General features: G+C 48.9%; 1 protein-coding gene across 3 annotated transcripts; it reads right to left on the reverse strand.

The window, feature by feature from the left end:
* Positions 1 to 3,708: 3,708 nt before the first annotated feature.
* Positions 3,709 to 13,018, reverse strand: NR4A2 (nuclear receptor subfamily 4 group A member 2). 3 transcript variants are annotated; one of them, XM_003832717.5, is made up of 8 exons: positions 11,752 to 13,018; positions 9,939 to 10,062; positions 8,592 to 9,279; positions 7,673 to 7,802; positions 7,120 to 7,283; positions 5,987 to 6,189; positions 5,418 to 5,596; positions 3,709 to 5,269 (listed from the first exon to the last, which is right to left on the reverse strand). In XM_003832717.5, exons 3-8 carry the CDS (start codon positions 9,264 to 9,266, stop codon positions 5,013 to 5,015), a joined length of 1,608 nt encoding a protein of 535 aa, XP_003832765.1. In that variant the 5' UTR covers positions 9,267 to 9,279; positions 9,939 to 10,062; positions 11,752 to 13,018; the 3' UTR covers positions 3,709 to 5,012. The 3 variants fall into 3 exon arrangements, with proteins under 3 accessions (XP_003832765.1, XP_003832763.1, XP_054964572.1); XM_003832715.4 differs by having other exon boundaries at positions 8,592 to 9,457; XM_055108597.2 differs by lacking the exon at positions 3,709 to 5,269 and having other exon boundaries at positions 5,418 to 5,475; positions 8,592 to 9,457.
* Between the last annotated feature and the right edge of the window lie 1,895 nt (positions 13,019 to 14,913).

Here is a 14,913-nt window from a genome sequence, read left to right on the forward strand (position 1 = left end):
GGGACCAAAATTGCCGCTCTCTTCGAGCGCCCCCAGCGTGGGGTGGGGCCCTGCTTTCCCGCGTCAGGACCGCCCCACCAGGCGCCCTCCGACGGAAGCTGGACTTTTCCTAAGGAAAGGCAAAGTCAAAGTCGGAGGAAAGATCTTTCTTGCGGCCCCAGCTGTCGCTCCTAATGGTCTCGGGGAACATACTAAAGGAAAATGACTTTAAATCACAGTCTTGCCATCCTAAATAGTTATGTGCAATATTTTGGTTTCTAGCAAAATTTAAAAGTAAAATGGGGATTTCCATATGTTCATTTTATTATTAAAAACGAATTACTAAAAAGTGATGACCTGTTTGGAATTCATATCTTGCTTTACCAGCAAAGTCAGCCAGTATCGACTGAACACAATAAATGCAGGGGTGCGAAACGTGATTGCTCGGGTTCGAGTTCTGTCGGATGCACCGATCTAAGCAGGACCTTTCCCGAAGACTTGGAATTGGGTGCGCTTTTTTTTTTTTTAAGTTGTGGCTCAGCCCTATGGGGAAGAAGAGTTAACTGGGCGTCGGCTGAGACCCCAAACCCTCTTCCTCCTCCATGAGACTCCAAAATTGAGTCAGTCCCAGCCCATAGTTGCCTGGGAAGCTTGGAATCCTGAGAAATTCCGGGGTGCGGCCACTATGCAAGCATTCCTATTCTGACAGCGGGGCAAATGGAGAGGGGACCTTACAACCTCCTTTGGAGAAGAATATATGAGAAACTCACTTCCAGACCTCTATTCAATAGTGAAAATAATACTGAGAAAAAGTTTTAAAATCTCCAAGAATAGATACTCTCCTTTCCCCTTCCACCTTGAGGGAAACGGTCTCCATTTTTGACCTGGATTTGAGAGCATCGGGGCTTGAGACAAGGGCGTCTTCCACAGAGAGAGGCGAGGCCCAGGCGGGGAGCCCCCCAGCCTTTACTCTCGGCACCTCGGCGCTGCCGCGCGGCGGATACAAAAGGAAACGGACGAGCGTGCGACGCGAGGCGGGGAACTGGTGGCTCGAAGACGCGCAACACGCGCTATGCCTAGAAGTGCTCTGGTGTCACTCCGCTGTATAGGACCTGGCGAGATGGAATTGTATCCTGTACTGGAAAACTCTGTGATCAAAATATTGCAATGAAATTAAACTTTTCCCTCACAGATCTGTTTGTATCTTGGAAACATTTCTGCAATGCTGACGCCTAGGTTTAAAATACAATTAGATAATTTGATATTCTCGGTGACGCACTGACACCGAGAAAGCCAAGAGATTCTCCAAACAAAGTGAAATTGAACCTTCAAATGACATTCTTAAGTTTGCAAGAATATCTATATCTCCTTGTTGTGCTCCTTGCATGCGGAGAACCAGTGGCCCGTAAGACTTATGACCGGTGTTTTTTAGGGGAGGAGCCACCTAAACTATCTAGGAATGGAGTCCAGCGCCAGAAAGAAATACACAAGATAAGGTCGTTGGGTGCCGCTGTCACTGCAGGGCGCCATCGGCTCCCTGGGCCTTACATATCTCTCTTGTGAGAATCAGTACCCCAAATACTCTCTCTCTCTCTCTGTCTCTCACACACACACACACACACACACACACATCCATCCATCCACAGCGGAAGGCCAGCAGGGCACCGAAAGAAATTGTGGCGGTCGCCTGGACCGCAGAAGGCAGACCTCAGGAAGGAGCAGGCGACAGCGCTGCTCACTGCTCACTCGAGCTTTGAATTAAGGGCATCTTTCCATAAACTCAAAATGGGGCTAGATAGCAAAGACTTAAAATTAGACCTTCCCTCAGAGCTGAGAACTGTATGGTCATGTCTTCGGAACAATGATCATATATTTTCCATTGCTGGAACGATACACAATAACTGAAATGCTTAAGAGGACGTGGGAATACGAGAGCGGTATGAAGCCCTCATTACAAAGTTTAATCTTTTTCTGAAGAAGGTAATGCAACGTCTGGCTTTTGGCAATGCAGCGTGTCTGCTGTTTTTCCTCACTTTACTCCTAGAAACATTAGGACAAGAAAAGTCCTCAGCTGCATCTGGAAAGATGCAGGGGCAATGCATGCGACGCTCTTCACCCGAGCAACTCGGTGCGCGGCCGGGAGTTTGACAGCGACTCTGTGAAACAGAAAAGGCACTAGCCAATTTGCAACTTAGGAATCACAACTGAATGTTCGGCGAGCCGGTGCAGTCGGCACGCGGACATGGTGGAGGGTCATCTCTGCCTCCTTTGACCCCAAATTCCCGGGAGGCGAACTACCCGACACCCCCTTGGCCTTGGGTGTTGCGCAGCCGCTTCCTTAAGGGAGAACCAGTCACAGAGTTCGTTTCTGGGTTCAACTCTCGGGGATTGTGTGACGGAATGTCATTGTCTCAGGGCTGCAGACACCTGGGAGGGAGATGAGTGCTGAAGGCTCTGCAGATTCCCAGCATTTCTAAAGAGCTTTTCTCTTTCGCTTTACTTACTGCTTTGTGGCTTTACTTGGGCATAAGATGTGAAAACAAAATGATATGGCTAGTCTCATCCTTTCAAGAAAGTCAAGAAATTGAACATTTCGTTATTATTTAATCTCTTATGTGGCCACCCTATTTGTCCCTCAGTTACCCGGAGAAAAACGCATCTCGTAAAAATAACCTTATATTACCACCGACACCTGCGTTCTCTTTTTGCTGACCCGCAAAACGTGTCTTTTAAAAAGAGGGGAAACAAACAAAAGAAAACCTGAGCGCTCTCGTGGCAATTTACAGTTCTAACTCTGCATTTTAAAAACAATAACACTCTTCGTAAATTTCAGTGACCCAAAGGCCATCTGTAATTCACTAGGGTCAGCGAAGGAGACCGTCCCCATCTTATGCTCTCTATGAATTCACAGCTGCCCTAAGGTGAAACTCGTTGGACTTCATTTGCCCAAGGACAAGGGTTCTGAGCGGAAGCAGCTTCTACAGCATCAGTTTCCTTTCTTTTTTGAAAGTTGGTGCTGAGTGGAATCCTAGAGGCCCGGCTACAACTTGCTTATACTAGGCCCAAGACCCAACACATAGATATTTTATCATGTACCTGAGAAACTTACACGGGAGAAATTCTATCCTAAAACTACAAATTGCACCTCATCACCATCCACTGAATGAGGAAAATAAAGAATTGTAAGAACTACCTCTACTGAGTTCTGCTCTGTGCCAAAGTGACCCAAGGCCCAAAGGGCCTGAACTGCTTTGCCCTTTCTCCATGACCCAACAGTTGTAAATTGAGAAATTGGAAAATCGGAGATTACATACAACACTCCTCAAATCCATGTTGACTTCTTGAGTCTTAAAAAGATACTTCCTAATCACTGTGCAAGACAAGTACTTGACTAGCCTCTGACCTTGTTCAAGTTCAAAAGCTTTTGGGTCTCCAGAACTTCTCTCCTGAAAGCTACACTTACTTGCAAAGTTAACAGAAGAATTGAGATATTCTAAATTGATCCTAATAAATATTGGTCACCAGACTGGAAAATTCTGGTTAAGAAAAAATATTTTACTGAATTATCTGGATAATTATTCTGGTTCACCTGATTTCTTTTGCCAGAATAGATTTAGGCTGTTTAAAATTCAGATATTGAATAAGTGACCTATCCCAAATTAATCTCCAACTGTGTATGTTATGTTGCTGTTTAGTCATTATTTTTTCTGACCCAAAAAGAAGACAAAATTCTGTTCATTTACATGGTTTATTGTTGTAAACATTAAAATTGTCTTTCTCAAAGAAAGAATTTATCAGAAAAAAAATCAGCGTCTCTAACTGTCATACACCATAGAAAAAAAGGCAGTGACTCATATCATGTGCCATACTAGAAATATACAAAGAAAAATACTACAGAATATGGCAATATTAAAATTCTTACTCAAACAAAATAATAAATTAACTGACAATTTTAGACATAAAAAAATTCAAAGTGCTCAGTTATTTCCAGGGAGTTATGTATATTATAAGCACTCTGGAAACAGTCAAAAGCTGCTGCATGCAAGTTTTGTTTAGCTTTAGACAACAAAATAATCAAGATATAAACTTTCTTTTTATCAACATCAACGGTACATACAACACTTACAAACAAGGAATGTTGGACGGTGTTACAAACACTATGTGTCCCTTTTGTCAGGATTTTCTGATGTGTAATACTTGTGCCCACCTATTTTACAATTGAGAAAATGTAAGCTCAGATAACTACCAATCTTTATAAAATCTAACAGACTACATAGTGTCTGAAATACTATTTATATAATATAGACATTACTGAAGTAGCAAGTGCCTATAACATTTTCAACCTAGAATCAACATGCTTGTCCCTTTTTTATGTATTTATTTTCTTTTTTTTGCAAACACACTTATCTTTTAGAATTTGTAATATTTATTCATAAATAGGCACAAAATAATTTAAAAAGCCAAACTGCATTGGGTAAATTTACAAGCCTTTGCCTTCTTCAACTCATGCCACCCACGCAACATTTAGTTTTACTATATATTACAGCTTTCTTTACAGCAGAAAACTTTGAAGTCTTGTTAAAGGGCAATACTTGTGGGTCCCCTTAAGATGTGTCTCTGTGTGTGTGTGTGTGTATGTGTGTGTGTGTTACATTTGTCTGAACTGCAACAACCAAGCATGGCCAAACATTTCCCATTATACATTATAGCAATCTTTCTTCTGAACAACAAACTGATTTTTAAACTGAGAATAAAAAGTTTATACCACTGTATTGTGTGTAGTCCATGTTCTAAATCCAGGATGCCCCGGAGCCAAAATGCCCTTTCAGGTTCTGCCTGCAGGTTAGGAAATAGCAACAGTTTTTGTTTGTTTGTTTGTTTTCTTTAGGGATCAAGGGGGCTAGGAGGGTTACAGAAATGGGGGGCAGCTTGAGCTGAGACTGCTCACACGGCTATCTCTGCCCATGTGACTTGCCCCCTCTTGACAGTTTCCATTATCATTCCAGTTCCTTTGAAGTGCTTGGGAGGAGGTCTTAGAAAGGTAAAGTGTCCAGGAAAAGTTTGTCAATTATTGCTGGCGGTGGCACCAAGTCTTCCAATTTCAGGTAGAAAATGCGCTGTAGCCCCTGTGTGCAAAGGGTACGAAGTTCTGGGAGCTTCCCCAACAGTTTGGACAAATAATTGGGGCGGTTCAACCCCCCATTGTTGAAAGTCACGTGGTCTTTGAGACAATTTACAATCTTGTTTTGCAGTTCTTCCACTCTCTTGGGTTCCTTGAGCCCGTGTCTCTCTGCAGAAAACATAATCAGAAACAAAAGAAGAATGTACAAGACAGTTAGCTAGTTGGCAAAACCAAGGAGAATCTGTGACAAGGGAAACTCAGGACAAATCCTGCTAGGCAGTTCTGGGGGGAAGCGCCCTGCGCCTGCAGTACTGACCTGTGACCATAGCCAGGGCAGCAATGCAGGAGAAGGCAGAAATGTCGATGTTCATATTCTGCAAGTTGGAGGAGAATTCAACAATGGAATCAATCCATTCCCCAAAGCCACGAACGCATTGCAACCTGTGCAAGACCACCCCATTGCAAAAGATGAGTTTACCCTCCACTGGGTTGGACCTGCAATTAATACCAAAGAGAGAGAGGGGAGAAAAAGAGAGAGAGAAAAGCTAAACAACTAATTACTTGAAGAGCAATAAATGAGGGATTCAAGAGTCACCTAATTACTGAAGAGTTAATAAAATGTAGACCAGTGGACCTTGAAAGGGTTTAATTTCATAACAACCAAGAACGCCCCCTATCCCACCTCCATTCCATTCATCCAAGGCTTCTGGGCTCGCTTCTTCTCTTGTCTTTTTTTGTTTTCTTTCTTTTTCTTCCTTTCTCCGACTTCCATTTCCTATTCTGTCTTTTTCTCTACCCCACCCTCTGGTTTCCCTTCCTCCCTTTCTTTTCCTTTCTTGATTTCTCTCACAGCCTCCCTGGATTGTCTCCTCCCTCCCTTATTACCTGTATGCTAATCGAAGGACAAACAGTTCTAAGAAAGCTGATTCAAAAAGCAGGTCTTGGTCGGCTTTGGGCAGGTCTGCGAAGCCAGGGATCTTCTCTGCCCAGCCCCGGATGATCTCCATGGAGCCAGTCAGGAGATCATAGAATTGCTGGATATGCTGGGTGTCATCTCCACTCATTTGATAGTCAGGGTTCGCCTGGAACTGGAATTTCATTTTAAAAAGCACTTAATGAGGTTCTCTAAAATATATAACCCGTGAAATTGCTAACCCCGTTTCTAGTAGGGGAGCCAGGTTTTTATAACAATTAAACCTCTCTCTGACCAGTAAGGAAATTAGATGTTCCGGGGCAATTAATTCAATTAGGGATGGTGCTACGAGGTCGCTGCTTTAAATATGTAAATTTCCATTTCCATACAGACTAAATACAGTGCCATCCAGCCCTGGGAAACGTTCACTCTTATCTCCACAAAACAATTGACATGTTAGTATTCATGCTAGTCCCAGAGTGGGCCTCGAGCTGAGACGCCCTTTTGCAAATCTTAATAAAATTGCAGTCGCTACCAGGTTTGCTCAACATACTTCCTCCAATTAAAGCCCGCATATTTTTCACAGCTGGAGTAAAAACGATCTAACCACTTGAACCCCCACCCCACTGGCATTCTTTACACCCTCTCCTTCCCTTCCCTGACCCCCAGACAGGCCCCCACATCCTTCCCCAGCACAGTGCCAGGAAGGATGAGGATTAAAGCATCTATCTCTATGGAGGACTGGGAATAAAGTAGATTGGGAAGGGGGAGAGTTTGTACAGCCCCTGGATTTCATGGTAGAGGCACTGGTGTATATGGAAGAGGAGGGGCGATGGGGTAGTGGGGTAGTGGGAATTCACACAGCTTCAAACCCTGTGGCTTGTCCCTCTCCTCCTTCCTCCATCCTGTCCTCATGTCTATGCCCCCAGCTACATGGACTGTCTGAAGGTCTGAATCTTGAGGCCCTGGCCAGAGCTGCGAGGCATATACAGCCTTGCTTGCCTTCTTTACCCCCGTTGAATCTGAGAGTTAATGGTGGATGTGGGGAGGGGTCCTGCCCATCTGTCGGTTTGTCCACATGATATCCCCCCCGCCAGCTTCTTACCCTGGAATAGTCCAGGCTGGTCATAGCCGGGTTGGAGTCGACATGGGCCCTGACGAGGGCACTGATCAGACTCACCGGGGGCGAAGGGGGAGAGGGCTCCTGTGGGCTCTTCGGTTTCGAGGGCAAACGACCTCTCCGGCCTTTTAAACTGTCTGTGCGAACCACTGCAAAGGAAGAGCCCTGTTAGCGCCGCTTTTCCGAGCCCAGGCCCAGCTGCTGCCTCGGTCCCTCCCCGGGGAAGGCCGCAGCCGCGGGGCACCAGGCTGAGCGGCTGAGGGCCCCAGTGCTTGTAAAGCCTTCACTGACTAGAAGCATTAAAAAATGCGGGGTTATTTTATGTCTTCCTCCAAATGGGTCGTATAGTTAAAGGAGAGAAGGGCCTGGCGGCTTTCTCTAGGGAAGGCCGGGCAAGCAGGCAGCTGCAGGGTCCTGGAGGCCATACTGAGGGGGAGTCGGAGATCCCCAGCACCGGGAAGTGGAACGTGATGCTGGAGTATGAGCAGTGGTTTCCTAAAGGCGCAAACTGGAGGGTCGGCAGCTCCCCTCAGCCTACCTTCTTTGACCATCCCAACAGCCAGGCACTTCTGAAATCGGCAGTACTGACAGCGATTCCGGCGACGCTTGTCCACTGGGCAGTTTTTATTTGCTAAACACACGTATTTTGCATTTTTTTGCACTGTGCGCTGCAAAAGGAGACAATATAGACCAACATTTTTTTTCTTCTTTTGAAAATCAGGCAACTCGGAGAAAATTTCTGTTATGTGACTGGGGTCTACGATTCCTCCCCACAAACAAACACATACACACAATTCCATTTTATTTTTTTCTCTTCCTTTTCTTTCTTTCTTTTCTTTTTTCCTCCCCCAGGGCATTTAACAGAAGAAAATTGATAGCGTTAACATTTGAGCTAACCTTGCCGCTCCTTGCTGTGTTTTATATGCCAAGAGAAGGAGAAGGAGACGCTCAGTAAATACAAATCCGTGGGCATTCATATTATTTACATTCCTTGGAGACCTTCTCTATTTAAAATGATAAGATTATTCAATCAGGATGGCGAAATAAAGAGATCACTTAATTTGACCATAGGGAATTCTGTTCCACTTGGTTAGCTCAGACACGGTTCTCTGTCCTAACCAATTTCATTCTGAACAGGGAAGACAGCTCCTAGCACATGCAAATGACCCTCTTCCAACTCCGGCTCCAGCAACTTCGGGCGGGGGCCAGCCGGGTCGGCTGAATGCGAGGGGGATGCGACCCTGGCCTCTCAGTCTTTCTGCTTCCCTTTCTCAGACACCCGGAAGTCCCCGCCGCAGCCCATGGTCTCCTGCAGGGCAGCTTCGGCGGACCCCGGAGAGCTGGGCAGTCCCGGGAGAGCTGGGGCTGGGCTGCTGGCACCAAGGCAGAGCGCACACTCCGAGGTCCCGGGCACTAGGGGCTCCCTACCTGCCTACTCCGCTCCCGCCATTGCTCACCTTAAAGAAGCCTTTGCAGCCCTCACAGGTGCGCACGCCGTAGTGTTGGCAGGCCGCGTTGTCCCCACACACAGCGCACAGCCCCTCGTTGGAGGGGGAGCCCCGCGACGGCGGTGAGGGCACCTGCGTGTCGAGCAGCTGCGACGCGTGGCTGATCTGCAGGCCCGGGAAGCCCATGGACGCGGGCTTGCGAATGGGGTTGGGCACAGCGAAGGTCTGCCCGTCCACCACGTGGTGGCTGCCGGCGGGCTCCGGGTTCATGGGGACGTGCAGGGGCCCGTCGAAGCGCATCTGGCAACTAGACACCGGGGTGCCAGGGGGCGATTGCTTAAAGGAGAAGAGGGAGAGGCGGGAGACTGGCGTTTTCCTCTGCTCAATCATGTGCGTAGTGGCCACGTAGTTCTGGTGGAAGTTGTGGAGAGACCCCGGGTCGTCCCACATGGGGCTGTGCTGCACCTGGAAGCCCGGGGTGGTGGGCGTCGGGGGCGAGGAGGGCTTGTAGTAAACCGACCCGGAGTGCGGCATCATCTCCTCAGACTGGGGGGGCAGGTGGCTGTGTTGCTGGTAGTTGTGCATCTGAATGTCTTCTACCTTAATGGAGGACTGCTGTCCGGACAGGGGCATTTGGTACAAGCAAGGTGGCTTGACGTCGTAGCCTGTGCTGTAGTTGTCCATAAAGGTACTGAAGCTGGGGAGAGAAGTGGTGGCAGTGATTTCAGTGTTGGTGAGGTCCATGCTAAACTTGACAAACTCTGGAGTTAAGAAATCGGAGCTGTATTCTCCCGAAGAGTGGTAACTGTAGCTCTGAGAAGCGGGGCTGGCTCCTTGAGGCGAGGACCCATACTGCGCCTGAACACAAGGCATGGCTGGAAATGAAACAGGGTGATAACACACTCAGCCTGGTCAACTGAACACTTTCTCCCGGGCTCGGGTACACCTGGAGCTACACCGGCAGCCCGCGGCAGTCAGAGAGCGTGTAGGGGCGCGAGAGGAAAGGCAGGAGAGAGAGAATGCTGCAGAACAACAGTTTAGGGCGTGGAAAGACTAACCAAATAAAGACCCAGAGCTAAAAAGCTACTGAGGGTCTACACTCCTGGGTATTTCCAAACATCTCCCCCATATCCCCCCCAACTCATCCCACTCAGATGAGCCTCTTCTCTGAAGCTCAGATTCAGCAGTCTCTTTCTAGAAATGACCATCTAGAAATGAAGTTGAATTTCACAATGAGAAAGTTGTTCCCGAAGGCAATGGGTCGGGCAAACCTTAAGTTACAGGGTTTGCCTTGTCCTGTTTCTTGATGTTTGGGGAACTCTGGAGAGTAAAGGAAAGAAATGAAGTTGCACTAACCTTCAGCCGAGTTACAGGCGTTTTCGAGGAAATTAAAGGTGGACAGTGTCGTAATTCAATGAAGGACAAAGTTTCCAAGATTTTTAGAAAAGCAATGGGGAGTCCAGCCTGTCCAATCTCCTCCCTGAAATACAGACACAGGAAGCTTCAGGGTTTCTTCCCGACAGAGATTCAGCTGGGCATATGTAGACTCACCAGGCAGGCCCTTCCATGCCTTCCCTGTTTGTCTCATTGGAAATGAGTGGGAAGCCTTTACCAAACATAGCACTTAAAATGAATGTATAAAAGAAATGACTTGAAACAACAGAAAATACCACCCATTGCACTGTGTAAATCCTTGCAGAGAGAAGATCCTGCAAGAGGAAAGCTAGTCCATGAACTCATTTAACATTTATGATGTAATGAACTGGCCCCTTTGCTATAGTGTAGGTGGAGAGGTCATTTCCATCTTAGGTTAATTCAGGACCTGAGTATGAAGACTAGAGTATGAAAATACAGCATTGGAACCTTCTCTTGCATTTTTTTTTTCTTGTGGTGAAATTGCCTTTTCTTTTGGTAGAGGGGAAGAAAGTAGAAGTCAAGAATATAAAATGAGAAAACAATCTTCCCCCTTACAAAATGTTAGAAAGGCCTTGACTGAGAAGGCAATTTGAGTGGAAGCATCCGCACTTCTAAAGTGCTTTTGACAGAGCACTGGGATTGGAGCTACAGATAAATTGATGTTCACTTTTCCAGAAAACTTGTCTTTCAGCATCTTTAATGGTCACAAGGCTTAATGGTCACAAGGTGGGAAGAGGGGATCTACTTTTCCAGGAGCCTCTTAGGTCAATTGCAGAGGGGGGACATACTGCTTATATGGTATTGGCACCAATATTAGAAGTGTTTCCCAGCACAGCAAGATGAACACCTTCCCCATAATGCCTTCCACGATCTGCCTTTCTGGAACAAGGCATTCTTGTGTCCTAGTAATTTTCAGATGTTCCCACTTGGAAGACATTCTAGAGCACAGACAATCTTATTACTAATGGAAAAAGAAAACCAGTATCCTCTCTTTTTATTCTTTCCCCTCCCCCACAATCTTGCTTCATAGTGATGGTGGGGGTGGGGGGGAGATTACCCAGAAAAAGCAGAAAGGAGACTCGAACCCAACAGCCCTTAGAGATATTCCTGTGTTGGATATTAACCCCCTGGTAGCTCCACAGTTTCATAGCTGTACTCTTTACATATTCATATTCTCGCTCTGATACATTCGCAAACTCAAGGACAGCATATGTCAAAACCAGAAATTTCAGGCAACTTAGTAACAGGACACGCTACCAACACCACCCTTACTCAACAATACCCGGGAAACATCGCGCGCTGGCCAGCCGCGGAGACACAGTTCCCAAGCAACGCATAAACTGAAGAACTTTCTCTCCCTGTCAGTTTGTGGGCAGCTTCCCTCGTATACATAGGACTTGGAGTCTCCGTGTTCACAGGCCACAATCAATTCCTCACTAACAGCAAACTTTGCGCACATTTCCGCGGGCTAGTCCTCAGCTCCCAAACTGTGGAGTCTCCCTTCCACGTCCACCAATGAGGAGCCTGGAAGCCTCTGTCGAGAGCCAACTCCCCACTAGTGCCAAAGCCGGAGTTCGAACAAATGCCCCCCGGTAACTGCGCGCACGCACTCCCCATCCTTCGGTCCCACTCTCACTAGAAGCCTCTGGCTCCCACTTCCAGAGAACCTGTCCCACACAAGTGGAAAGAAGAGACGTGCAAAAGAAGGAAAAAGCATAAAAGAAGGCGAACTGCATGGGCTGCATCTACTCACTTAGGAGTTCTCCGCGTCTCTCTTCATTCATTCAACTCTGCCGAAGTGCAGTTCCCTCTGGGAGCCCGGGCGCCGGGGTCGGGTAGGGGTGGGCGAGCTGGGCGAAGGGAACCCGGACACCTCACGGAGGGAGGGAGCAGGGACAGGCGGCCGGCTGGACAGGCAAAAGGGACCGCGGAGCCGTGCGCGAGCCGCCGGGCGGACTGGCCCTGGCCGCCAATGTGCCTTTGTTTATGTGGCTCGCGCTGCCGCTGCCAACATGCACCTAAAGTCTCCGCGCGTCAGCGCGCGTCAGCGGCCCGCCGCCCAATCGCCGCGCTGCCGCGCTCCCTGGACTCCTGGCCCGCGCTCGCTTTGGTATATTTCCGACCTGACGTCACGAGCAGGGCCGATTTTAAGGTGGGAACCGCTCTGCGTTCACCTTGGTAGCCAGCTTGGGTGGTTTTTGGTGTTTTCTTTTTTTCTTTTCTTTTTTTTTTTTCCGAAAGAGGTGTGACCTCTCCCAGGTCTGCGCAGCCCGCAGCGCCGCGACACTTCACTTTCCCCGAAGCCCCTGCGCCCTCGCAGCGGCTCGGCCGCTCACATGTGGGGAGGGTGCAACAAAAGCACCGGCGGAAGGCAAGGCCGGCGTGGGCCAGGTAGCACGCACCTGGAGCCGCACGGAATGGGATGTGCCTTGCAGCGTCCTAACCTCTCCCACCCACCTTCGTCACCCCCTTAGCGGAAGAGCGTACAGATGTCCCATGACACGAGACGCTCAGAGGGCTCACGCAGTTCGGGTGGGATTTCCCTACCCGGTTCATCCCCTTTTACTCCCTTTTCCTGTCCCAGGCCTCCTCTTCTGGCATATATTCATTCTAATTATCTCTCTCTCTCACTCTCTCTACCCCACCCCCACCCCCCACACTCCCATCTGAAAGGGAATGGGAGTGGGGGTAGGGCTTATTTTTCTATGTTTCCTTATTTCCATGCAGTGCCCACGTTCGATGGAGGACGTGGTGCTTGGGGCGGGGGGGGAGAGAAAGGGGAGAGGGTAGACAGTGACCATGACCCAGCTCTTTAGAAACCCCAAAAGTCAGAGTGAAGCGTCGCCCCTTTTCCTTTCGCAGACAATGCAGCCGAGCAGCAGGCAACAGGTGCGCCTTCTGCAGAAAGGTACTCTGATTCCCACCTTATGCAAACTCTAATACTTTCGATACTCCTCGGTGCCCACCAACTCGTACCCCTTCCACGAGTTTTAAGGAAATAAATCGACCTTCGTTTGAAACACAAGGTCTATTACAGCCTCAATCTTAGAGCCCAGAAAGACTGGACAAGAAAAGCGAAGCGGGTGGGGATTGGGGGCAGCGTCTCCGCAAAGCGTAAGGTGTGAGCCTACAGCCCAGCCAGGAGAGGGGCCCGAGCTGGCTGTGGGAGCGTGTCCCACCCCCGCGGCCGTCCAAGTCGCCGCCGCTTCTGCTTTGCAAGTCATTTCCCCTAGCCACGCCGAGAGCGCAGGGAGCTTTCTAGCAAAGGAAACGCCGCAGCTCCGGAGGGCAAGCCCCCTCCCCGTCTCCCGGCCGGAGCTGGGAGGGCTTCCTAGGGCTTCTCCCGCGGGGCTTCCAGCGGCTGGGCCTTGGGAGGGAGAGCCGCACCCGCTTTTCTACTCGCGCAGAGCGTCCCAGCCGCCCCTCCTTTCTCGGTGTGGCTCGTTTCCAGGCAGCCGGGACCCTTTTGCAACTTGTCCCCCTACTCGTGTTCTCAGTACCGGCCGATGGCTCCGTGGAACTATTCGGGATCCCGGGCTGCTCAACCCTAATCTGCAGCCCCGCCTCTGCCTACTCCCTGCTGCCCCCAGCTCGCCGGCGGCTGGGGAGGCGTTGCCATCAGATGCCCTGCGGCTGCCCCAGGAAGCCGCGGGCTCTTTTGCGCCGCAGCCTCGGGGAAACCTACGTGACCACCTTAAGTTTCCCCCAGATGTTGCGGCTGCCGCTGCTGCTGCCGCCGCCGCCGCTGCTCGGCGATGCCCTAGCGGGCGCGAGAAAAAAAATAAAACCAGGAAGTGGGTGGGGGGGGGCGGGTTGTGGTGGCGGGTGAGGGTGTGTGAGTAGGGGGATGAGGAGGGGAGGGCGAAGAATAGCATATTAGCATGAGCTCGGTAGCGTCAGCGCCCCGTGGGCAGAAGCGATTCCATGCGAACGAAAGGGAAAAAGTGAGAGTTTGGAGAGCTGGGGAGAAGGAAGGGGGTGGGGGTGGCGGTGACGCAGGGGCGCAGGCATTGACGCACCGGCCAGGCTGGGCCCAAAATAGCAGCAACTCCAGCTCAGAGGCGCCCTCCCGGGTTCCCTTCCCCTTCCGCGAGGGAGCAGGGCGCGGCCACGGGAAGCTTTCCTTGATCCCCGCGGTGGGCCAGGCTCCCGGCCGCTATTTTCAGGCAGTCGGAAACTCAAGCACAGGCACGCCGGGGTGGCAGTTATTATTTTTTAATATAGTCCTAGGAAAACGGGGGCCGGGAGAACTTGAAGGTTGTAACCACCAGCCTCCATACACATACTCCCGTCTAAGTAGATACATTCACTCTGCACGCTTCCCCCTCCCTCATTGCCATTAAAAACACATTCAGTTTAGGTTGGGTTGAGCCTGGGACAATTTGAAAATGCCTCCCCAGAGAGCTGAAAAGTGTCCTGGAGTTCTTAAAGTGAGCTCCAAGGAAGCCAAACATTGTAATATGATGCCTTATTCTTTAATAACAACCTGTCGAGTGCGGCTTCCTGATAACAGCCTTTGTCCAAGTCTTAATGCAACCAAGAATGAAGGGTCGTTTTCACAGCAGCTTATTATAACAATTATTATTAACTGGGAATATAATTAAATATAAAATTAAATATAAATTAAATATAAATTAAAATGAGAGAAAGGGGAGACCTTTCTCATTTATTCCATCATCTGTGTAAGAGTTCTCTCCTCTTCAAAGTCCTATTCCGGTTTCTGGGAAGCTTTTACTGTTTCTTAGGAAGACACGCCGGATGTAAGACTGTTAAACTCGTTTAAACCAATTTTGAATAAGCTACTTCTTAGGCTGGGGTTTCTGTAGGACCCGGATGAGATGGGTTGGAAAGGATTCAGCATATAGATCATAAGTGTTTAAAAAAAAAAAAAAAAAAAAGGCCACGCTCAAAACCC

The sequence above is a fragment of the Pan paniscus genome, chromosome 13 (genome assembly GCF_029289425.2).
Source record: "Pan paniscus chromosome 13, NHGRI_mPanPan1-v2.0_pri, whole genome shotgun sequence".
In the NCBI taxonomy this organism is placed as follows: domain Eukaryota; kingdom Metazoa; phylum Chordata; class Mammalia; order Primates; family Hominidae; genus Pan; species Pan paniscus.

Coding starts and splice junctions, on each gene's coding strand:
- NR4A2 (XM_003832715.4), bottom strand. CDS start 9,455: ATGCCTTGTGTTCAGGCGCAGTATGGGTCCTCGCCTCAAGGAGCCAGC. Junction 6,190..7,119: donor CCAGCCTGGACTATTCCAGG/GTAAGAAGCTGG, acceptor ATGAAATTCCAG/TTCCAGGCGAACCCTGACTA. Junction 5,597..5,986: donor GTCCTTCGATTAGCATACAG/GTAATAAGGGAG, acceptor TATTAATTGCAG/GTCCAACCCAGTGGAGGGTA.